The following is a 26,175-nucleotide window of genomic DNA, read 5'->3' as shown; positions in this document are numbered from 1 at the left end:
TCAACTTCCCCTGCCCAGTTTATTTAAAAGTAAGATATAAAATCTTTGTACCCAGTGTATCTCTTTCTAAAATTTCTATTTGCTTTATGCCAGAGTTTCTGTAATAGACTAGACTAAGTCTATTGTAATCTTTTTTGTTGTTGTTGCTGCTACTACTGCTAAGGTCTTTTTAGTTTTCTCAATCACTTGAGCAAAGAGAATTCAGCTCTATAAAGTATGTTATAATGATGTAATCTGAGAGGGTAGATATTTTTTCTTCTAATTCCTTAACCATACAGCATGATTTTTCCTCTCTAATATATAGAAATTCGCTGTATAGAGCAATTAGTTTTAGATTATAAGCTTGCTTTTCGAAGTACATGTAATTTTTTTAAAAATAAGTCTTCAGGCAAAAACACAACTAATTGAATTTAACAGTCATTTCTGAAAGTAGAATTTGATCCCAAGTATTTCTGTTAACTCTATAATGTATTCTGGTGTATGAAGCTTCTGGGTTTTGCACAAGTTAGGTTTGTTTTGTTTTGTTTTTGTTTTTGCCTCACAGTTTGCTGTTTGTCTCCAAGTTCTTTGAACACCACCCAATACCACAGGAGGAGGCCTCCATAGCAGAGACTGCCCTTACGTCTGGATCATCCCCTTCTGCTCCCCCCTCCGATTCTACTGGGTATGACTTGACTCCTGCTGTTCAATGACAGTGCTTTTTGAGCTGGTTTCTTTTGGATCTTTTGGTTAATTATAAACCTTTCCAACTACTTGGATTGTAAAATTAAGGATTTTTCTTCAGGTAACTTATTTTATCACATCAGGCAAATTCGTACATGCATTTGTTAAGATACATGTGGTTAAAACTGACGTAGACTGTTTCAGGACCAGTCTTGGAAAAAAAATCAAGTAACAGATCATTTAGAGTCCCTGCCTTATGCTCATCACTTTATTAGGTAATATTAAATATAGAAGTATATGATTCCAGTTTAGAAAACTAGCATTGACCAGTGAGACAATGGCAAACAATTTAAAAATTGTATATAATTATAGTCTACAGTTCCTCAGATGATATGATATTTTAAACAATGTGAGGACATAAATATGATGTTTCCTGTAAACAGGAGAAAAGCGAGAGTAGTCAAAAATATTTAATGAAGAAATGGGATTTGAACTAAACTTTGAAGAATTCTAGAATCTGAATGAATCCAGGGAATAAAAAACATGATGGTGGGTTGGTAGGGGAGAAATAGCATAAACAAAGGGAATGGGGAGAAGGGATGGATATGTGTAAAGAAAAATATTAATAGTATTAGTTGTGGAAGATAAAGGTAAAACTGACTTTAAAGGTGATATAAAATATCATATAGTGAAGCTTCATAGGAGGGAAAAAAAAAGATGACGATGAGTAACAGATATTAGTGTTTTGGAGAATTTCTTACATAGGTCTGCATTCTCTTTACCTTTTGGATTTGAGACAGAATAAATTATGCTGTATTTGGAAGCATATGTTTAAAAAATGTCCCCACATGCCATTTTGTTCTATAATATTCCAGAGATAATTAGTTAAGATCATGAATATATATAGTCAGTTTGAACCCCACTTCCTTCCTCTCTTTACAATGTAATGCTATCTTTTCTGTCTAAAGACAGAAAAAAGTAAGTGGACGATCCTGAGACCTGTAATTTTACAAAGCCAACCTTTCTAGAGGTTTCATAGGCTAGAAAAATTAGCAAAAGATTTGTATTAAAGACTGGATGTTTTTATCTACTTTGGAACACTAGAAAATGCAGCCTTTTTTTTTTTTTTTTTTTGGTCAGGTTGTAACAGTTACCTGGTCTGTTGGAGTCCTTTTATTCCTACTGTCTCTATCGTTAGTTTTATAGTACCTGGGTCTTTCTTAGATCAAAGTGTTGTTATTGTTTGTTTTGGTTTTTAATTAATATTTTGGCTATGGCATTTACTCCTGGCAGGTCCCAGTTCTGTGAGCAGAGTTACAGAACACCACAATGAAATTAACATGGTCTTTCTGAAGGTTTATAATGGTAATGATCCAGACAGTTACCTTCCACTGAAAGGTTGCTATCTTAAAACTGAGAACCATTTGCTTATGCCACGAGTATTTTATTTATAACTAAACTGAAGTACATTCTGGTCTTGAGCAAATGATAAGAAAGGTGTTCTAACTTTTGTTTTCCTGATACTTTTATGTCACAAGTGTCTGTATGTGCCTATGAAAAGATAGAAGCCAATCCTGTCTATACTGCTGTTCCTTTGCATTTTGTCAATAGTACTTATAACAACTATAGTGCTCATGAAATACATATAATAATGGATGTAACCAAGACATATTGAAGTGATACATTGGCCAGTTTGTACCTCCATTTCTGCTTTTTAAAAATGCTATGGGATGTTTGAGTATTTGAAAAGTCAGTGTTTTAAAATTTGCATATTGCTGAACAGAAGTAGTCACTTTGCTTCAAAACTTTTAATACTCTTGGGGCGCCTGGGTGGCTCAGTGGGTTGGGCCACTGCCTTAGCTCGGGTCATGATCTCAGAGTCCTGGGATCGAGCCCCGCATCGGGCTCTCTGCTCGGCGGGGAGCCTGCTTCCTCCTCTCTCTGTGCCTGCCTCTCTGCCTGCTTGTCATCTCTCTCTGTCAAATAAATAAATAAAATGTTTGAAAAAACAAAAAACTTTTAATATTCTAGATTGGAAATGAGATATAAACTAACTGGTAATTTGCTGAAGGGTTTTAAAGATAAATTTTTTTCTCTTTTTAATCTAATACTGCTTTGAAGAGGTTTGCAGCAAAATAGATAGGGGTGTCAGGAGAAAACCAGTTTGCTGGCTCCCAACATATTTCATAGGGTATAAATTGTCTTGGTCCAGGTAAAGACATCCCAGTAAGGAAACTGAATTTTATCAGTTCCCACAAATGATGAGAATTATTAGAGATAAAGTGGTTTACAGTGACCAGAATTAGAAAAGACTAAATCAGAATTCCAGGTAAATTCATTTCCATGAGAAATATAGCTGTGTGTAGACCAAAGTTCGTATGTTGGATGGACCAGCACTCTGCTTTTAGAAGATAATAATGACAAACCAAATTATAATCCAAATATTGCTTTTGTTAAGCATGGGATTAATACATGACTCAGATGTTTAATGGTTCCAGAACATAGTTACTTGCAGTTTTATCCAGAGCTATATATTTGCTGTCAGGGCTAGGTAGATTGACCTTATATGCCTTCTACTGGGTGGTGGTAGATACCAACTGCCAAAAAGACTCTTTCTGAGTTTGTGTAATATGCAAGATATTATCTCTTTCTTGTGTTTCTGTTCTTCTCTTTAGGTAATAAAATCTCTCATATTAAATCCAGGTTTTTGCTTTTTCTACTTCTGGACCAGTGCCCTTTGAATACATGTTTGCTTTGTTATAAAACTACACATTGCAGTCAAAATCTTAATTTAGTGACTTTCAGAAATGACTTGCTGTCATTTAGGCCGGTGCCAGATCAATTATATTAATTAGACTCCATCTACAACTGTAGTTAATTCAAGCTCTTTCCACTTTTAAGTCCTAACTTAAACAAACTATGCTATTGACTTGAGACTTTAAATCAGCTATGGTTTTTTTAAAGTAGGTGCATTTTCCAAAACTTAAAAAAAAAAAAAGTTTTATCACTTTTACATTCTTTTACCTGTTCCCAAAACACCTTAGCACAAGGCATATATTGGCTGCCTAAAACAAAAGAGAGCCCTGTCACAAACTAAAAATTTCTCAATAATTAATAGAGTAAAAAGGACAAGTAGAGCATGGTAATTTTTCTGAAGGCCAGATCCATCAGGTTTAGCCTGTAATTCTCATTGGGTGATACTAATTTTTTAAAGTACATAATCTTTTATTTTATTTCAGTTCTAAGTGGACTCCATTTATAAGAACAGATAAACGCAAAATTTCTTTCTCTGCCTTCTCTCTTCAGAGAGTCAAACTGTAAACTAGTGTGGTTCAGGTTTTGTTAATGTGCTTTATTCAGAACCTTTTAAAGATTTTATTTATTTATTTAACAGAGAGAGAGAGATCACAAGTAGGCAGAGAGGCAGGCAAAGAAAGAAAGGGAAGCAGGCTCCTTGCTGAGCAGAGAGCCCAATGCTGGGCTCCATCCCAGGACTCTGGGATCATGACCTGAGCCAAAGGCAGAGGCTTAACCCACTGAGCCACCCAGGTGCTTCAGAACCTTTAAAAAAAAAAAAAAAAAAACTTTTTGTCATTGGCTTTTTTGGCCCTTCAAACCTCTGTCTATTCCTTTTGTACTATATTTTCTTCCGATTCCTCTCTAAACCCTGTCCACTCACAAAATATCTTTGTATTCCTCCACATTGTCTTTCTGGCTATGTCTTAATAACCACTTATTCCAGAGATTGCATAAAGTGGGGTGGAATGATAACCAATCTCTATGGAGAGGCTGTTAGCATTGTGTCATTCATTGGTCTTTATGGAGCTCACTGAGACAACCGTACCTCCTCTATCACGTGATACCCCCTTCCCAATTCCTTGGATAGCCCTTCTGAGGACCTACACTCCTCACTGATGTTTACAATCTCTTTGCAAAACTTCAGTGTGCTCTGTGAGTGCCAGATTCATTTCAGGGCTGTGAGATATCATAGAATTTGTTATTTATCTACAGTACCAAAATAGATCATTCTATTACCGATTTTGATGATCTCATCAAAAAGCAATTTTTAAAAAAGATTTTTTTTAATGCTTAACATATGATTCTTTTTGTTGCTCAATTATTGGACATGGTAAAAAGTTTAAAATATGAGAAGTAACACTATAAGGGTCATCTTTTGGATTTGCAGATGGTCTTTGCTATTGTTCAAGATTCTAATTCAGTGCTATGTAAAGCAACAGATACATCTTTCAGGCCCTGAAATCCACAGGTGTATTTTCAAAAATATTCATAATTTCCTAATACTTTGCATAAAAATCTCATTTTAGTAACTTCAGCTGTCAGGAAAAGATAAAGGTAGAATAAAATAGCAGATACTTTTCAGTCAGTCTCTAGTATCTAGGAATTTTTGTATAACTTTAGAGAGTTCCTTTAGCTGAGTAACCACAGGTAATTTCTCACCATTTGTAGATTTCCCTGGAGTTTTTTGGATAAGAAACCATTACCACTCATAGTCCCTGGAGGATCTGCTTGAGCAAAAGCAGCTTTGTCAGTATTAGCTGTAGGCATATATTAGTTTTTTTTAACCCAATTACTGCTAGGTTTTTAATGCTTTACAAGGAAATCTTTATATCATCCATTTTTTTAATGTCATTATCTCTGTAAAGTTGCTCTGAATCTTATCTTTCAATGACTTGATTTTTCCAGGCCCCAAATCCTCACCAGTCCGTCTCCTTCAAAATCCATTCCAATTCCACAGCCTTTCCGACCAGCAGATGAAGATCATCGAAATCAATTTGGACAACGAGACCGGTCCTCATCAGCTCCAAATGTACATATAAACACAATAGAACCTGTCAATATTGATGTAAGTAATCCAGCATTGTTAGAACTAAAAAAAATTCGAGTGTATTTCTTTATTTTGGTGCTATACTTGTAATATAGATCAGAAATGCCTGTCAGTTATTATTATCAATAGACTTTTCATGAATTACTGATCAGAAAAGCTTTGCCATCTTCTCTGATGGTATTAAATACTTAACTGGTGCCACATTGTGGAGTTGTTCTGATTTTTTCCTTACCACATTGTTTCTGCAAAAATCTTATCTTCTTCGTTTATTTAACAGATAGTCCCTTGGCCATTTTATGGTAACGAAATAGGAATAGAGCTGCAGATTTTTTATTAAAATCAATTTGAGATCTTTATCTAAATTTCTAAAAGTACAACTTTGAGTTAAATAACCCTTAAGAACTAATCATTACTTTATGTACAAGACATGCAAAACTACCTTTTACCTTCCTTACTTTTTTGACTATACCATTGTATTCCATCTCTCTATATGTCATGAATATTTGCATTTTTTTGGTCAAGTTTCTCATTAGGTTTTAATCTTTCATTTTTAAAAATGTATTTTCTCTTGTGTAATCATTATATCAGTTATTTTAACCACCATTTGGCTGGTCACTCTCGATGTTTTTACTTTTCCAGTTTTATCTTGCGCACTGTAACTTACCTTAGTTGCTTCTTCAATTAAATCTTCTTGGCAGCAGAAACCATTCCTAATATTAGTTCACTTGGCCCCAGTCTCAGAACTAAATGCATAAATGATCATCAAAAAAATGTTTGTTTCAGTGAAAGGGTAAGAATATGAAACAGGAAATTTCCCATATTTTAGACCAGGGATCAACAGACTTTATCTTAAATGACTAAATATTAAATACTTTAGCTTATGGGTCATATGATCTCTAATGGCAGCTGTTGAATTTTGTCATTGTAGTGTGAGAACAGCCACATATAATACATTAGAAACAAATGGATGTGGCTTCATTTCCACAAAACTTTCTTTACAGGATAATCCAATAATTGAGTTACAGAAGATAATAAGTTGCCCTTGCTACCTGAGCTGTAGTGGGCTGAGGTTCCTGGTCTTAGAATTAGGAGTCTCTTCTCCCAAAATTTGTGCTTTCATAGAAAGAGTGTAGGTTATCCTTAATCTCTGTAATAAGCAACAAAAGAGAAAACCCATCAAACTTGTTTGCCTTGGAAATAATTTATATTTTAAAAGGAAGTTAAAATAAATAATAAAAATACGGGGCGCTTGGGTGGCTCAGTGGGTTAAGCCTCTGCCTTCGGCCCAGGTCATGATCCCAGGGTCCTGGGATCGAGCCCCACATCGGGCTCTCTGTTTAGCGGGGAGCCTGCTTCCTCCTCTCCTCTCTCTCTTTCTGCCTACCTCTCCACCTCCTTGTAATCTCTGTCTGTCAAATAAATAAATAAATAATAAAAATAAATTTTAAAAAATAATAATAAAAATAAAAAGGAAGTTAAAACTGTTTCCCCAGGTAAAAAGGGTATTAGAATTAGTGAGGTGATTACTAGTGTGTTAGAAGATGGGAATTTTTCTCATTTTACAGGTATTCCTTATGTGAGTCCTCATAGTTAATGAGGTTGATTAGAGAAGCAAAAAATTGTCCTAACAGGAAAATACTCACTTAGTAACAGACTACTTTAATATTAGTCCCCCCACAAACATCCCTCCCCATCTAATACCAGTTTGCATTCCAGTCCCTTTACATTATTATCCAACATTTCAGTGAAAACATAGTGCAAATTGATTGCAAATCTGCCCCCCCAAAAAAGGAAAGATTTTAAAGCTTTTATGAAGACAGTGAAAAAGGACTTTGAAGAACTACTGAAATTAGGAAAAGCCACTGAGAAATAAAGAATTCAGTAGAAATAAATTAGTCCAGTTAACAATAGAAAAGATGCAGTGAAATGACAATATAATAGGCTCTTCAAGTGAAAATGATTTAAGTATCAAAGGATTGATAGAGGCCCTTCAGGGAATTGATGAAGCCCTCTAAAATTTTTATAAAGATTTATTTATTTATTTTAGAGAAAGAGAGCATGAGCAGGTGGAGGGGCAGAGGCAGAGGGAGAGAATCCTCAAGCAAATTTCCTGCTGAGTACAGAGCCCAACACGGGGCTCCATCTGAGATCATAACCTGAGCCCAAACCAAGAGTTAAACATTTAACTGAGTCACCCAGGTGTGCCTACAATTTTTATAAAAATGATTATGCTTGTGATGTAAAAGGTGAATATGAAATTGAGGATTTTAGTTCGTCCTATCACAACTTTTTTATTAAGAACACAAACACACACACACACAAATAAAAACCCTTGATGTCTAAGAATTAGCATTTGAAATTATAACAAAGTTTGCTGGGGCACCTGGGTGGCTCAGTTAGTTGCATGGCCAACTCTTGATTCCAGCTGAGGTTATGATCTCAGTGTCCTGGGATCAAGCCCTGCATCGGGCTCAGTACTCAGTGTAGATTCTGCTTCAGGATTCTCTCTGTCCCTCTTCCTTTCCCCCACCCCCTTTCTCTCAAATAAATAAATAAATCTTCAAATAAAATAATAAAATTTATTAAATGTAAAAGTAAAACTGTATTATAGATTTTAATTTCATTTTTCAAGATAAATTTCTAAATTCTGGACTTTGTTCCCACTTTTTTTTTTTTTTTTGAGATTTTATTTATTTATTTGACAGAAAGAGAGATCTCAAGTAGGCAGAAAAGCAGGCAGAGAGAGAGGGGGAAGAAGCTCCTTGCTAAGCAGAGAGCCCAATGCGGGACTTGATCCCAGGACCCTGAGATGATGACCTGAGCCGAAGGCAGAGGCTTAACCAACTGAGCCACCGAGGCGCCCCTCCCACTTTTTACTTTGAAATTTTTTCTCTATTTTTATTGGATTCATTTTAAGTGGCCTTTTCCTAATATCGATTTTTCTCAACAATAAGGTCTTCCTTTATCTAGCTAGACCTGAATACAAAGGAAGAAAAAAGTAGGAGAGGAAAATATGGGAATAATGAGATTGTGAAATAAGAAATCAAATCTTGGGGCACCTGGATGGCTCAGTCATTAAGCATCTGCCTGCGGCTCGGGTCTTGATCCCAGAGGATCAAGCCCTGCCTCAGGCTCCCTGCTCAAGGGGAATCCTGGTCCCTCTCCCTCTCCCCCTGCTTGTGTTCCCTCTTGCTGTCTCTTTCTCTCTCTATCAAATAAATAAAATCTTTAAAACAAGTAAAATAAAATCTTCTCAGGTCTGTTCTCATAATGTCCAAAATTACAGCCATTTTTACTTTCAGTAGTAACATCCTTTTATAGACTATTACCCTCTGGACTTTTTTACACCTCTGTCATCATCTGTTTCCTTATTCTAAAACTTTCATTGACTTCGCACTGATTATAAGATAATGTATAAATTCTTTAGCATTTTCATTCAATTCAGGTCATTTCATTCAGCTCCAATCATCATTTATCATTTATCATTCTAGTAAACAAGATTGTTTTGACTTGTTTTTGACATACTTGACAGTACTGACTCCGAGAGAGGCAATATGACAGAATTGGGAATTGAGGATGAATTAGCACACAGTCTTTGACCTCAAAGAAGTTACAGTCTAATGAGTGAATCAGACATATAAATGAATAGACATGAAGAAGGGGGTAATAAACTCTACCTTGTTGTATATAGGAGTATTTAACAGAAAGGATAACATTTAGATCACATTGTAAAAGGTGAATGGTAGGAGTTGATTAAGGATGCTTGGTGGGGGTTTTAGAAGAAAGGACAGTTGTTAAGGACATGGTACGTGCAAAAGTATGGAAGTATCTTTGCATGGGATGTAATTAATAGTTGATATTGTAGGAGTTTAGGGCTCAGAAGAAGGGTGGGGAATGGTAGAAGACAAAACTAGGTAGGTAGAGTCCATACTGAAAGGCACTGTGTCTTACTTTAAGGTCTCTGTAGGAGTTGGTAGTAGGGAGTTCGAAAAATTTTGAGTGGGAGAGAAAGTGCTCAGCTCTATATTCTGGAAGAATCTTGTGAATTCATGAGAGATTTGTAGGCAAAACTGTTAGGAATGATATTGAAAATGCCTGCTGTTTATGAACGCTTACTATATGGCAAGTAGTGTACTAAGTGCTTTGCATAAATTTTCTTATTGTCCCCATAAATACTCATGGGTTAAGTACTACTTTTATTCTTATTTTACTGTTGAGAAAATTAGATTTGGGGAGGTTAAGAAATGTCTTAAGATCTCATCACTGATAAATTATTGAAATGGAGTATAAAACCTGCTCTTTCCTGCTTATGCTTAACCACTGTTTGGTAAAGTAATAGAAGAGAGGTGCTTATGCTTAACCACTGTTTGGTAAAGTAATAGATGAGAGGTGGAAGATAATGCCGAGATTTCTCTGGCTTGGGTGAATAGATGGTATTCACTCCATTCATTAGGATAGGAAATACCAAAGGAAAAAAGAACAGGACTTGTAGAAATGAAAATGGTAACTGTTATTTTGAACATACTGACATTAAGATGTCTGAGGGACTTCACTGGTTTAGAAGTCCAGTAGCAGTTAAATATAAAGACCTTGAGTAGAGATACAGGTTTTGGAGTAATTAGCATATTTGTCCATTAAAACCGCGAGTGTAAATATTACTCAAGGAGTATATGTAAATTGCCAAAAGGATAGAATATGCGGCCCCATTGAATATTATTAACATTTGAGGTCCAGGCAGAGACTGTCGTTCTGTGTCTCTTTTGTGGGCTGCTCTTCCTAATTCTAACTTCATATGAGTAAGAGTAAGTAGTGTTGCAGAAGCCAAAGGGAGAAAAGGGACTTCAAGAATGCTGAAGTAGTTGATGTTAGTTGCCAGTGAGACTCAAATGTGGGAAGGACTGAAAATGATTGTTGGACTATGTCATTTTGTCATTTTGACTTCATTGAGAACTGTTTGAGAGGGCTGGTGGGGGAGAGCAAGGCAGGCGAAGATGTGAGTTAAGTATCAGTTTTGAGAAGCTTGGCTGTAAAGGAATAACAAAGGGGCCATAGATTAAAGCAGGGTTGAGGGATGGTTGTTTTTAATGTGAGAATGTTTTTTTTAAAAGATTTTATTTATTTATTTGACAGAGACACAGCGAGAGAGGGAACAGAAGCAGAGGGAGCGGGAGAGGGAGAAGCAGGCCTCCAGCCGAGGAGGGAGCCTGGTGCGGGGCTGAATCCCAGGACCCTGGGATCATGACCTGAGCCAAAGGCAACGCTTAATGACTGAGCCACCCAGGTGCCCCTTAATGTGAGATTTGTAACTTGAGGGAAAGAAGCAAGTGAAGTGAGAGATTGAAAATAACAAGATATGGAATAATTGATATAGTTCCTTTAATGTGGAAACAAGTCCCTCAGAGGCTATGAGAATTAAAGATGGACATAGCTAGAGCTCTGTAGCTCTTTACAGGCTGTATGATCTAGGGCACAAGACTTAACCTTGAAGCTAGCAGTTTCTACCTCTTACAGTGGATTGAAAATTCTTATTGTGCATTGTGTCTTGCACATAGTAAGAATTCAGAAATTGTAGCTAACATTACCGTGCAAATACTCATAAATATAGGGGCAAAACAGAATGTTCTCTGATGGCTTCTGTTTTCTCTGTCATGCTCAAGGGAAAAAATAAGAAAGGAACTACAGGAGATAAGAAAGAGTTTGAAAGAGCCAGTATTGGAATAATAGAAGATCCTCTTTCACCTGAAACAAATAAAAAGGTTGTCAAAGAACTTTAAGAACAGATTGAAAAGTAGAAGTTTATGGTGCAGGAAGAGTGGAAAAAGCCAGAGTTGGCTGATCCCTGGTTATGGGGAGTCACAAGGCTGGTGTAGCAAAAAGGAAAGCAATGTGGCCTTTCTGCCTTTGTCTCATTCTTTCTGTCCAACGGGTCCTCTGGTTCCCGCCCCCCTACATTCCTGTCTATCCCTCAGACCCCAAATAGTAGCTCATCTCTTGAAATGCTTCACCAGTGATAAGGTCTTACAGTTATTTATCCTTTGAACTTGAATAGCACTGAGGCACCTGGGTGGCTCAGTCGGTTAAGCATCTGCCTTGGGCTCAGGTCATGATTCCAGGGTCCTTGGATCTAGCCCTGTGTCAGGCTCTCTGCTCCATGGGAAGCCTGCTTCTTCCTCTCCCTCTGCCTGCTTATCCCCACTGCCTGTGCTCTCTCTCTGTCAAATACATAAGTAGAATCTTTTTAAAAAAAAAAAAAAAAAACTTTCACCCATACTATTTATTTGGCAGTTAACTAAACCTCTTTGGCACCTCTTTTCTTTTCTTAAGCTATTCATTTATTATTTAACTTCCATGTTTGTATGTCTTTCTTCCATTTAGATTACAAACTCTCTCAAGAACACAAAGTTAGTGACACCACTAGGATTTTGTATTTATTGGTAGCCACACAACCCCTAATGCCTAGCACCCTGTTTGCCAGATATATAAGTATTTGTTGGTTATTCTGTAGAAGATGTTGAAGGCTTTATGTAATACATGATAGAAATGCATCTGTGGAATTTACTCTTGGTCTTAATCTATAAACAAAAAGCCGCCTCTTTGCAAAGAGCTTTTGAGCCTGTTTAGAGACATCTGGGGCCATTCGATCCTTCATATTTAAGTTAAACTGGATAAAAAAAGAAGTTCTGCCTGTGAAGGTCCACGCAATGCCAGTAAACTTTTCGTTCCCCACCCCCAATATTGTCTGTTGTACAAAGCTGTGTTTTAATCATAAAGACAGATTTTAACGAAACCCTTGTTTGAGCCATTTTGATTTTCTCCCTTCCCATGTTCCCTTACACATCTGTATTTTTATAATTGTGATCCATGTACATTTCATTTTTTTATCATATTGTAAACATGTTTCATGATACAAGCTTCATAATTATTTCAATAGCTGCGTAATACTTACTAAATTGATGTGCCATAATTTACTCAACCCAAATGTCGGTATGTCTGTAATAGGGAAATAATTATTTCTGATTTTTTTAGTATGATGGATAATGCTGCACTGGACATCCTTGTGCATATCATTTTTTCTTCTGAATTATTTCCTTAGGAAAAATTCCCAGAAGTGGAATTACAGGATCAAAGGGTATGAACATTTTATGGCTCTTAACATGTGCCGTTAGAATTTTTTTTTAAGAAGTGACACAGCCATTGGTTTTGAATAGCCTGAACTGGATTTCATCGTTTGATCAGGACTAATAATCCCTTCAATATAGGGTTAGTTTGGTAGGTGCTTCCAAATGTTAATCAGGTTCACCAGCTAATTTCATATTCTTTCTGTTTTGTGAAGTCATTATAAGATAGGTATTATTTTGAATTAACCTTTCTATTAATGGTTAGTGAAAAGTTGAGTGTTGCTATTACTTTCTTACCATATTCTTTGAATAAATATCCATTACTGTTTATTTGTAGGACTTGATTAGAGACCAAGGGTTTCGTAGTGACGGAGGTAAGTAGTGATTTCCATTTAAAAACAAACAAATAAACAAACAAACCTCAGGGAAAAATGCAATTGCTTTGCTGCTTGTCTCCTTTATATTTGCTTCTATCATGAAACACAGACACAGAGAAAAATGTGTAGAGAAAGCCCCAAATATTTTTTGCTTTACTTTATTACTTGTCATTTATATCTAATACAATACTAACTGATTTATAAGATGAGTAGAGAAAAAGAGGACATAAAAGGGAGTCTTAAATGTATTATCCACAATTTTAAAATCATCAAAGAGAGGGCCTTAACTGTTTTATCCACTACTGGTTTCTAACCATCTCCAAAACTGAGATGCTAAATTTCCTTTGGGAGCCTCCACTAATACCTCTACTTGTTAATGATTGAGCTTAGAATCAGTTAAAACTTGATTTTCTTTAATCATTCTCAGGGAGAATCCCTTAGGTTGCCTATCACAACTTCTCAGTTTGATAGAATTGTCAGCCTCTTCTCTTCAGGTTTCTAGAAAGATTCTAAATGTACATAATAAAGAATGAACCCTAAGAGAAATCCTTTTGTCCTCTTATTCTGTCCAGTAAATAAAATGAGAACTTGAGTTGAGATTTCTTAGCAGAATTTTCATCAAATATTCACTCTAGCACTCTGTGAAAACTGGGGACATAAAACATTGCTTAAGAAAGTACTTTTAAAGTAAGATTTTGCCCCATATAAGGTTTTCCCAAAAATGATATTTGAAACTGTCATAAAGATTTCTCCCAGGTGGTTCTCCATGCTTGCTTTTTCAGCTGTCTTCTGTCTAATAAGGAAGACTTGGAAAAACCTGTTTATCTTGTTGAGAGTCATTCTCTTCACTGTGACCTGCTTTATCTTGAAAATATCTAAGCCCAGACTTAAAAGATATTTTATATTGAATAAACGTTGTATAAGAACGTTGTGGTTTTTTTCCATTTGTTATTCCGTGAACCTGCCAATTAATGTTGCTGCAAGTTTGACTTTCATATGTCTTAATGACTGTGGCTTTTGATAATTTTGCCCAATACATCCAGCATTTAAATGTTGCCATCATGTTAGCATCACAGAGTTAACTTAGTCATACAAACTGCCTGCCTACTAGCAAAAATCAAATGGCATTTCTTGTCCTTGTTATGAGTCACTTTATAAAAAGTCATTGGGATTTTATGAAAACAAGCAGAAATTTTTAGACATCCAGAATTACTTTGTGAAGCAGGCTTCAGCTCATTTATTCCCATGACTTCTTTCATTTCTTCTTTGTGTCTGTCTTCCTGTGTTTGCCTGCCCCTCTCTTTCTCTTCTAACAGCCCCTTTGAACGAGCTGATGCGCTGTCTTCGGAAATGCCAATCCCGGACTCCCAGTCCCCTCCTACATTCTGTCCCCAGTGAAATAGTGTTTGATTTTGAGCCTGGCCCAGTGTTCAGAGGTAGTTGGGCTCTTCTTTCTTGTTTTCACCCAAAGCAAACTAAATATAAACTACGGACACTGTTTGTGCCTCACCCTCACAGCGTGTGTTTGTAAGTGTGAGAGTTTTCAGTACTAAATTTCTGCTTGGCCTGGCTGGAATGCTCTGAATGTGCCTCACACATAACTCACTACCACAAGCTTTCTGTATGCTGTCCGTCATAAATTTCTGAAAGCAAGAAAATCCTGTGCTGAGATGTCCATCTTGTTTTTTGTTATATCATTTACTTTTTGCTCTTGATAACTTCTTAAACTCAGTGGGTGGCAATAAATAATGTATGCTGGGGCGGGGGTGTCCTTCAATTTGAATTACTTTTATTTTAATCCATTTAGGCAGTAACCTTCATGACTATTAATATTTGTTATCAATTTGTGTGGTTTTTTAAAAAGTAAAAATGGAAATCCCAATTATGAGATTTTGCTAGACTTTTGGCTTTATTTTTCTGTAAGAGCAGTATTCTTTTTTTAAATGTAGGACATGTACATTTTATATTAAATCAAAGGTAGGGAGCCTTAGAAAAAGGTCTATAATATATTTGGGGTACTTTAGCATACTTTAGAAAATATGAGGATTGACGCTCTCACTTATGCCCTAATATGAGGGGGAAAGCTAATAGTATAATTTCACTCTCGATTTTTAAAGATTTAAGTCAAAATTCAGACAGGCATCTTGCTGTAGATATTTTTAAAGATTTCCATTTACTGCCTTTGCTACTTTCTGTTATTTATTCTGAATTTAGTGGTGGTGTTTCAGATTTTTGCTCTCTTGGCCCACCTATTGCTCATAAAATGCACAGAATGGGCTAGAAGTCCTGAGTCCTGAGGAGTGTGACCGAAATAAGTAGTTGAGTGCCATCCTCAGTAGATAGGAGTGTGAGGCCTGAGCAGCCAGTTAAGGCTTTAGGATGTTGAAAGCTACCAGTGAAAATGGATTATCCTCTAGTTACAGACATTTCAGCTGCCATTTTCTTTTAAAAAATTGCAAGTTAGATCATGGAAATTCTATGTGATGACATGTGTGATATAGTAAAGATAAAATTCTATAGTTTTAAGATTGAGATGTATGCATTGGTGTATCCTTATTCTTTGAAAGATAGTGACACCTCCCTACCTCCAAATAGTAGTTTTCTTTAAAAAAAAAAAAAAAAAGAAGAAGAAGAAGAAGGAAAGAAAGAAAAAATTCTCTGGAAATCTTTTTGTTTTGTATATGCAAATATTATTGGACATCTCAGTTTACTTAGCTATACTCAGGCCCTGCTAGGAGTCATTGGCCTGAACCCCTCCCTCTAAACCCAGTAGATGAACGTGAGATTTTTGCTTAGCATTTGGAAAAGGATGTGGCCCTGCCCCCTGAGTCTACTTCAGTGTATCTGTTGGGCTCACTTGGTTGATGGGATATTTCCATTTGTAGCAACTTGGCCAAGAGGCCATAGCGTGCACTTTGTTCTCACTCTGTACAGGTAGCAATTTTTCAGAAAATCTTGAGAAACCTGTTTGGGTTTGTTTACATTAACTAACTAATTAATTAGTTAATATTAGTTTGTTATGCGGGTAACAAATGATCTTTGTTTAGTAGAATAGGAATCCAGGAACCAATGAACTCACCAGTATTTACAACTATTTAAGAGTTAAATAGTATAGTTAAACAGTATAGGATTTATAAAGTTTTAGTGGCTAAAATGATAGAGCCAAATACTCTTAACATTAAGACCATTATTATAGTATGTTTCTTTTTGGGAGTTTCCATCTGTTTTTATATTGATTGGCTATAGAGGGTAACATAAAATAGTTACAGAGTTTTACATATATATAAGCTTTTAAATTGATTTTACTTTTTTAATCATCAAAGAAACCAAAACTTGGGAGTATTGTTGTAGTATTGAACTCTTTTTTTTTTTTTTTGGACTCTGTACCAATAAGGAAAGTTTGTATCTGTAATTAGATGTTTTAAGAGTCATTAAATTAAAAAAGAAAAGTCATTCAATTAGCCAGAAAACTTTTAAAGAAATGGTAGTGCAAATCACCAAATGAGGCTCTTTTTTGGCTGTCATTTCCAAAAGGTGTATATTTAAACATATGCTGCATTTTTAAAAGAAGTCTAAATTTCTCCCCACCCTCTGCCCCCAATAAATTATTATACTTGATCCTCCTTTAATAGACGTATTTTTCGTTTCACTAACTTAGGATCAACCACAGGTTTGTCTGCCACCCCTCCTGCCTCATTGCCTGGCTCACTCACTAATGTGAAAGCATTACAGAAATCTCCAGGACCTCAGCGGGAAAGGAAATCATCTTCATCCTCAGAAGACAGGAATCGAATGGTAAGAATATATGATATCTTTTTGTTCCTCTAAGTTCTTTTGTTTTACAAGTCATAGCTAAATGTAATACCACCTTTTAGACTTAATGATATATAGTGATGTATGATATGTCAATATGTGACACAGAATTCCCTTAATGAAATAAATATAATTATTATATATAATTCTCTAAGTTTTCTGCTTAAAGGATTCCTATACACTGATTATTGCTCTCTCTTTTTTGTTTGCTTTGGCTTGACTTCTGCACAAATTTTATCAAGAAAACACTTGGTAGACGGGATTCAAGTGATGATTGGGAGATTCCTGATGGGCAGATCACAGTGGGACAGAGAATTGGATCCGGGTCATTTGGGACAGTCTACAAAGGAAAGTGGCATGGTATGTATCTCATACAGTTGCACACAAGTTAAAACAGGACATGTTTAACATTTCAATAGAAAAATATCAAAGGGAATATTTACTGGATGCAACATTAAGCTATTTTATTCAGATTCAAGAGTCCTCCAAAGGGTTTCTTTAAAAACTATGGGAAGTAAAAACTGGATTCACAGCAACCAAGACTCATTAGAATAATAATTTTTAAAGATGACAGTTCTCTAGGAGAGCTGTACCTCAAGATTTTTTTCTTTTTGAAGTCTTTTTGCTGGTTTGTACTATAAATCACAAATAAACATTAAAAGCGTACTTCCCAAAGGAGGAAATAGCCAGTAAACATATAAAAATGTTTAGCCTCTCTCGTTATCAAAGAATTATAAAATCAAAAACCAGAAATCATTATTTGCTTCTCAAGTGAACAGATTCTTTTTTTTTTAATTGATCATGTTTATTGCTATGATTGTGACTGTGCTAGTAGGAAAATAAATTGTTACAAATTTTTTGAAGGGCAGTTTGTGTGTATGTTGAGCTAACAGTTCCATTTTTAGAACTACAACTAATTGAACAGAAACAAACAAATGTATGTGCAAGTATATTCATTAGAGACTTAATATTAATGAAAAATGGAAATAAACTTACCTGTTCATTAATAGAGGACAGGATGAATTGATAATCTCCATATATGATTATATAGGCATGAAATAGTGTGATCTATATTTATTGATTCAGAAAGGTGTCCATGGTATATTTAATTTTATAAAGCAGCATGTATAATATTATGATACTGCCTACCAATAAATATAATATAACATAAAATTAAAAATGACCATCAGGGGCACCTGGGTGGCTCAGTGGGTTAAAGCCTCTGCCTTCAGCTCAGGTCATGATCCTAGGGCCCTGGGATCAAGCCCCGCATCAGGCTCTCTGCTCAGCAAGGAGCCTGCTTCCTCCTCTCTCTCTGCCTGCCTCTCTGCCTACTTATGATCTCTGTCCGTCAAATAGATAAATAAAATCTTTAAAAAAAAAAAAAAAGACCCATCAGTATTTTCGTATGTATCTTTTTAGGTTATCTTTTCATGTGTATTCATAAATGTTCACATTGCATACACATAAAAGCCTAATATGATGTATATCACTATGTTAACAAAGATCATTTCTGAGTGACAGATTATCAGAGATTTTAATTTTTTTATGTTTCAAAATATTTTTTAACGGGCAGCCTGAGTAGCTTAGTTGTTAAGCATCTGCCTTTGGTCCCAGGGTCCTGGGATCAAGTCCTGCATCGGGCTCCCTGCTCAGTGGGAAGCCTGCTTCTCACTTTCCCACTCCTCCTGCTTGTGTTCCCTCTCTCTCTGTGTCTCTTTCTCTCAAATAAATAGAGTCTTTAAAAAATTTCTTTTTACTATATTACTTTGGCAATCAGGAAAAATCAATAATTATATCAAAGTATAGTATATCTGCAAAACAGTGCAAGATTCATCTGTATTATTGTATGTAGTTGTATCTGTGTAGTATTGATTATGTGCCTATAACTGTGATTTCTTTTTCGAACTCTACTGTATGATGAGCATTTGAATAGTTTCCAGTTTGGGGCTATTACAAGTACTGCTGCTGTGAATATTCTTAGTACATGTTTGGTGAACATATGTTTCATTTTTGCTGGGTGTATACCTAGGAAAGAATTGTGGGGCCACTAATTATACATATGTTCAATTTTAGTAGATGTTTCAAGTGGTTGTACCATTTCACACATCCACTGGCAATGTGTAAGAGTTCTACCTGTTTCACATGAAATTTTTTTTTAATTATAATTTAAATAATATTCCTAAGCAAAAGAATGCAATCAGTGGATTTGAAAAACATGTTAAGTACTCTGATAAATGTTGCGGTTTTCTCTTTCAGGCAAGCTTCACTGGGACTGTCATTGGTAGTTTCAACATTCAATTAATAAAAGTATCTAGTTTAATATTGTTAAATAACTAGGAAAATACCATGGGTACTTAATTGGTTAAACTAAATTTCCAGGGGAAAAACAATGTTGGCCCTTTTTCTGGATTGGTTTTTTGTTTGTTTTTTAAAGATTTTATTTATTTATTTGACAGAGAAAGAGAGAGTGAGAGCAGGAACACAAGGAGAGGGAGTGAGAGAGGGAGAAGCTTCCTGCTGAGCAGGGAGCCTGATGCGGGGCTCAATCCCAGGACCCTGGGATCATGACCTGAGCTGAAGGCAGAGGCTTAACGACTGAGCCACCCAGGCGCCCCTGCATTGGTTTTTTGAAATACTAATATAGGAATTTCGTTCCTTTAGTTTTTATCCTTAGAAAAGTAATGCATTTTGGGAAGTTGAGATATCATTGTTTGCTCTTTAATAATGGTATGGAAATAAGGCCATGGTAATTAATGGAAAATACCCAACAGGTTTTTTAAAATATTTTTTAACTTTAAAAAAATGGAATGACATTTGGAATGACAATTCTTTTTTAGGTGATGTGGCAGTGAAAATGTTGAATGTGACAGCACCCACACCTCAGCAGTTACAGGCCTTCAAAAATGAAGTAGGAGTACTCAGGTGAGCATGTGCGAATTACTCTTTTCCAGAGAAGCTACCTTCATCTTCTCTTTCCCAGTGACAGCTGATGGTGGCTTTACAGTTTTACTAGAAGTGAGTAAAATGGAGTTTGTCTGAGTATATTTTGTCTTTATATTCTTCAAGTGGTATACAATGTTATATGGTGTAAATGATGGAAAAATTAATCCTAGACTGAATTAATAGAAATAAAATATTCTGTTCATGGGAAATCATATCACCACTTAGCAAAATAATGCTCTCAAAATTCTAAACTTATAGAACACATTTAAAGATTGTATCAGCCATGGAACTTGAGGATCATGAACAAACTAAAGTATATCCAGGCAAGGACAACTTAGACGAGGAGTATTCTGGTACTACAACTTAGAGGAAAAACAATTAACAGAACTCAGGGTATTTGGGTCCATTGAAAGCCATTATTTTCAAGAGGGTACAGACTTACTCTATTTTATTCCAGAGAGCAGAAAAGGAAAGCCAGTGCTGGAAGTTGTAGGGAAATGATTTTTTCTCAACCCCAAAGAATTCTAAGACTAGAATCACATAAGAAACAAACAAAAAAAAAAAATGGGAGTGGTGAGGGAAATAAGCTACAATCTCAGTGATGAACTTCGCGTAATTAAAGGTATTTAAGCAACCTCCAGTTGCCTATCTGAAGTATATTAAAATTTAAGGCCTTTCTGAAAGGGGTAGGATGTTAGCTTAGACAATTCCTAAAGTCATTTCTTAATTTTTTTTTTTAAGATTTTATTTATTTATTTGACAGAGAGAGATCACAAGTAGGCAGAGAGAGCAGAGAGCCCGATGCGGGACTCAATCCCAGGACCCTGAGATCATGACCTGAGCCGAAGGCAGCGGCTTAACCCACTGAGCCACCCAGGCGCCCGTCATTTCTTAATTTATCCTTCCATTGTCCTATTTTTTTTTTAAAGATTTATTTATTTGTTTTAGAGAGCGAGTATGTGTGCACACACGAGTGGAAGGAGGGGCAGAGGGAGAGAATCTCAAGCCGACTTCCCACTGAACGAGGAGTCCACTGAGCATAGAGTAGGAGGTGGGGCTCCATCTCACCACCCTGAGATCATGACCTGAGCCAAAACCAAGAGTCGAATGCTTAATTGACTGAGCTACCCAAGCACCCATCTGTTGTCTTTTTTAAAATACTTTTTTCTAACATCATCTTACTGATAATTAGTCTGTTTGGGGACTTTTTAAAGATTTTCTGAAGTTTTATCAACCTTAGTATTTACTGACATTTTTCCTTTTCCAGGAAAACTCGACATGTGAATATCCTACTTTTCATGGGCTATTCAACAAAGCCCCAACTAGCTATTGTTACCCAGTGGTGTGAGGGCTCCAGCTTATATCACCATCTCCACATCATCGAGACCAAATTTGAGATGATCAAGCTTATAGATATTGCACGGCAGACTGCACAGGGCATGGAGTAAGTTCCATTCTGTTAAATCTCTTGTAAAATATTTTTGAGACCACTGATGGTATTTTAAAGGTTTTAGCTAATACTCTTTTGGGTTCCTTTTTAAATTACTGTCTGGTAACAAATGGACACTTTTAACTAATGCCTAACCATGTGATCTTAAGAAATAAAATAGTATCTCTAGTACAATCTTCAAAAACTATCTTCAAGTATTTGATAGCAAATACATGACTGCAAATTTATGCTTAGCATGCAGTGGTTTAGCAGTAGAGGTTCAGAAAACAAAACAGGCCAAAAAAACCAAAAAAACCCTACTGAAAAGTCATTAACAATTACTGAAGTGTACAAAATGATTGTTAAGTTATCCTTTCAAATTATTTTCTCCATATACCCATATTTATCTTTACAAAATGGTCATCTGAGTGAAATAAATTTAAATGAAAATCTGCATTCTGATCCTTTTTGGGGATTTCAAGCTGATTCGTTCATATGCATTGAATTTTGCTATGTAATTTAAAAGATCAAAGGTTATTTGAATAGAATTTATCATCAATCAAAATAGGGAACCAACTGGGAAGGATAAATTTTACATGCAACTCTTAAGTACAAATGAAAAGATAAATCAAGTAAAACTTAATAAATTTTGAAAGCATTTAGATGAATTTTAAATGGGTAAGATATAAGTTTAAAAGCTTTATGGGTAGTTTAAAAGTATGTATGTATCTTAAATTTACATTTTATGATATACAAATGGCTTTCACATGCATCATTATGTCATTTAATCTTTATAATGCTTTTATAAAGTACATATTTTTATTTGCCTCTATAGATAAGGAAATTCGGGCTTTTAAGTGACTGTCTAAGGCTACACGTTTAATAAGCAGCAGCAAAGGTGTTTAATTCAGAATCCTACTCCCAAGCCATTATTCTTTCCCCATATTCACTATGCTTCTTTTACATTTTAAAATTAGAATAAAAGGGTAAAAGTGTATCTGTGTACTGCTATTAGGGCCATGACTCAAGATCACAGAGCAAGTAAGCATAAGACCAGGACTCAAAATCAGATCTGGCTTTTACATCTTCCTGCTGAACTGTCACCCTCTTTGTGTCCAAACTAGGCAGTGTATCTATAATTTGGATTGTTTACAAGGCTCTGTTCAGCCAAAATGCTTATTGCAGCAAATGATTACCTATTCAGTAATCGTCCCACTTACCCACTAGACTTAAAACAATTTCAGCCTCTCATATAAGTTAGAATCTGAGTGTGTTCAAATCTGAAAGGTATATTAAAGTCTTGTAGAGAGTAAACCATGGCAAAAATAGTAAACATTGATAGAAAAAAAAGCTTATTCTGCTCCCATCCCAACAGTTTTCTTTAGCAAGCCAAGCCCGTTGCCTCCTTATAGCCTTTGTACCTGTTATTTTGCTCTTTGGGGTACTTAGTCCACAAATATCCATAGAGCTTCTTCCTTCTGTCTCTGTTCAAACAGCACCTTTTAATAGAAGACTTCTCAGGACACCTGGGTGGTTCAGCCAGTGAAGCATCTGACTCTTGATCTCAGCTCAGGTCTTGACCTCAGAGTCTTAAATTCAAGCCCCGTGCTGGACTCCACACTGGGCGAGGAGCCTACTTTAAAAAAATAAAAAATAAAAGAAGCCTTCTGTCATCACCTTATATAACTAGTGTTCCTACCCCACACTGAAGTGACATGAAGAAGTCATTTCTTTTACTTCTTCCCATTTTGTTTTACGACCCAGCTCTATATGACATAGTTGTTTATTGTCTGTCACCCCTACTAGAATACAAGCTGTATGAGATGAGAGACTTTGATTTGCTCATTGTTTTATCCCTAATGCCTAGTACGGGGCCTGGCCTATAATAGATACTCAATACATATTTGTTAAATGAAAGAATGATTGCACATATTATTGATAGATTTACCTTCTGGAAGAGAGAGAGGCCAGATCTTTCTCATATCAAAACAGAAGTGTTAGGGCGCCTGAGTGGCTCATTTGATTAAGTGTCTGTCTCTGGCACATCATGTGGGATCGAGCCCCATGTTGGGCTCCCTGCTCAGTGGGGAGTCTGCTTCTCCCTCTGCTCCTGCCCCTCCTCATGCTCTATTTTTATAAATTTTAAAAAATGAAAAAATAATCAATGAAAGGGAAAATAGTCAAAGAGTAATAAAAGAATAACAAAGGGGAAAGGCTTTTGCTATACACAGAAGCAACAAAGAATAGTATCGGAAATTGTGATGCGAGGTGGGGGGCGCCGGGGTGGCTCAGTGGGTTAAAGCCTCTGTCTTTGGCTCAGGTCATGGTCTCAGGGTCCTGGGATCGAGCCCCACATTGGGCTCTCTGCTCAGCATGGAGCCTGCTTTCCTCCTCTCTCTCTGCGTGCCTCTCTGCCTGCTCGTGATTTCTCTCTCTGTCAAAAAAAGAAGTAAAATCTTGGGGCGCCTGGGTGGCTCAGTGGGTTAAGCCGCTGCCTTCGGCTCAGATCATGATCTCAGGGTCCTGGGATCGAGCCCCGCATCGGGCTCTCTGCTCAGCAGGGAGCCTGCTTCCCTCTCTCTCTCTCTGCCTGCCTCTCCATCTACTTGTGATTTCTCTCTGTAAAATAAATGGATAAAATCTTAAAAAAAAAAAAAAAAAAAGAAGTAAAATCTTAAAAAAGAAAAAAAAATTGTGATGGGGGGCACCTGGGTGGCTCAGGCGTTAAGCATCTGCCTTCGGCTCAGCTCATGATCCCAGACTCTTGGGATCGCACCCCATATTGAGCTCCCTGCTCAGCAGGAAGCCTGCTTCTCTCTCTCCCACTCCCCCTGCTTGTGTTCCCTCTCTCACTGTCTCTCTCTGTCAAATAAATAAATAAAATCTTAAAACAAAAAAACGAGAGAAATTGTGATGGGTCAGTGAACTGCCAGTACAGATAAAGACAAGAAGTGACCACAGAGATAACATTATCAAAATGGAGTAGTTCTGTAGTCTGGGGAATAGTCACTGAAGAGGCAATATGTTCCCATTGCTGTGCAGTCTGAGTTTTATAAGCATAACCTTGACTTCTGTCTACTCTGAAATACTTGGTAACCAACTGTATAATGAGTATACCTGGGTATGAATGCAGATTGTCCTATCAGTTTATCCCAGTTTTAATAGCTAAAAAAGTATTAATTATAAATTTTAAGCCTTCTAGCAAGAGTTGTTTTATTATCAGCTTTAATCAAAGAAGATACATTTCCTGTTTTTCCTTTCCGTTCTTAATAAGACAGTAACACGCAACTGTAGTTAAATATACTAACACATCTTTAGTTTCCAAAGGCTTTGGCAGATGTGGGTTTTCAGTTAAGGTGACAAATTTTTGCTGTCTCTTGAAACTATAATCAAGGAATTGTTTTAAGCCTGAATATATAAGAATGGAGACAACAAGAGAGGAAGGAAACAAACAACATTTCGAAAGCCAGAAAGTTGACAGAGAAGTGGTAATGGACTTAATACACCTAAAAAAGCTAAATCCCTAGTTGTCAGTGGGGAAATGAAAACCAGCCTTATTTATACCAGGGATTCCTCAGGAAGTCTCAGGAATTGGCAGTGTCAGGTATCTTCAGAAGAGGGACAGCACGTGAGTGAGAAGGCAGTCTTCTCTGAATCCCGTCTCCCACTCTGTGTCACTGGGTGACTGTCTCATGCCTTCCCTGACAGTAGACGTTTACTCTCTGGAGAGAGGAGTACCAGTTATGTCTGGACTGGAACAGGGACTTGGGTACTTTGCCCGCAGCAGGCGGATTGAGTGCCTGATTTCTGAAGGATGAATGGAGAGTCCGCAGCACTCTCTTTTCGGTGATTCCCAGAAAGCTGGCAGTGAAACCTGCCCCTTCAGGCAGGAGATTGGGAGAGTCTTCTCTGAAGAAACTTAACAGCCAAGAGGACACACCCAGAGGTAGTGACCTCAGACATTCCACCTACACCAGTACAGGAAAGTTCAAAAACAAGAAGCCCATCTGTACACTCAGACCTTCCAGGCAGTTCGTTGGACCTTCACTCTGAGTAAGACATTATCTCTGGATCATCAAACATCAGGTGCTAAAGTGTTGAATGCCAGTGACAGAGACCAAAACAAATGGGAGTTAAAAAGGCAATGAGGGGGGCGCCTGGGTGACTCAGTTGGTTAAGCATCTGCCTTCAATTCAGGTCGTGATCCTGGGGTCCTGGGATTGAGCCCCACTTTGGGCTCTCTGCTCATTGGGGAGTCTGCTTCTCCCTTTCCTCTCTCTCCCTCTGACCCCCTTCTCATGCTCTCTCTCTCTCTCAGATAAATCAATAAAAATCTTAAAAAAATAAAAAGGCGGGGTGCCTGGGTGGCTCAGTGGGTTAAGCCTCTGCCTTCAGCTCAGGTCAGGATCTCAGGGTCCTGGGATCGAGCCCCACATCGGGCTCTCTGCTCAGCAGGAGCCTGCTTCTCCCCTTCCTGCCTCTCTGCCTGCTTGTGATCGCTCTGTCAAATAAATAAATAAAATCTTAAAATAAAAGGGCAACTGGGGATAAACAAACACAATACAAGGAGCAGAGATGCCCCCTCCCCCCAAAATCTATCCGTTTCCTCAGATAAAAGAAGAATTTTTATTCAGAAAGCAAGAACAGATGTTTATAAGGAACATTTGGATAATAACAACAACAGCAACAATGTTAAAATGTTAATATCCTAGTCCAGTGCAAATTATATGCTTTGCAGTTATTTAAACTTTTAAATGTCTGATCCCTCCTTCCCTGTCCTCCTGCATCATTTCACAAAGGACAGAGCAAGCTAAATGTAGCTAACCGATCAGTCCACAGACTATTTAAATAGCTGCCTAATAATAATAATAATAATAATAACTTCTCTGCAAAGCCCTCGTTTAAAATAGTCTGCCCCCTGAGTGTTTTGCAGATGTTGTTGATCTTTTGTGACTCCTTTCTGAAATGTATTTTGAAGTCAGA

At 36.7% G+C, this 26,175-nt stretch overlaps 1 protein-coding gene across 2 annotated transcripts in view; it reads left to right on the top strand.

Moving 5' to 3' along the window:
- Positions 1–26,175, top strand: part of BRAF (B-Raf proto-oncogene, serine/threonine kinase) — a 179,541-nt gene that overhangs the window by 116,838 nt on the left and 36,528 nt on the right. Inside the window, exons 7-14 of one of the 2 annotated variants that reach the window (XM_044246723.1) lie at positions 545–664; positions 5,368–5,527; positions 12,965–13,001; positions 14,321–14,440; positions 16,663–16,799; positions 17,060–17,177; positions 19,658–19,742; positions 21,031–21,207. In XM_044246723.1, coding sequence (XP_044102658.1) covers positions 545–664; positions 5,368–5,527; positions 12,965–13,001; positions 14,321–14,440; positions 16,663–16,799; positions 17,060–17,177; positions 19,658–19,742; positions 21,031–21,207 — 954 coding nt within the window. The remainder of the gene's footprint in view (positions 1–544; positions 665–5,367; positions 5,528–12,964; positions 13,002–14,320; positions 14,441–16,662; positions 16,800–17,059; positions 17,178–19,657; positions 19,743–21,030; positions 21,208–26,175) is intronic. The other variant, XM_044246722.1, reaches the window with a different exon arrangement.

Source organism: Neovison vison, chromosome 4 (genome assembly GCF_020171115.1).
Source record: "Neovison vison isolate M4711 chromosome 4, ASM_NN_V1, whole genome shotgun sequence".
NCBI lineage: Eukaryota > Metazoa > Chordata > Mammalia > Carnivora > Mustelidae > Neogale > Neogale vison.
The sequence above is the reverse complement of the archived record's forward strand: the minus strand, read 5'-3'. Positions and strand labels throughout refer to the sequence as shown.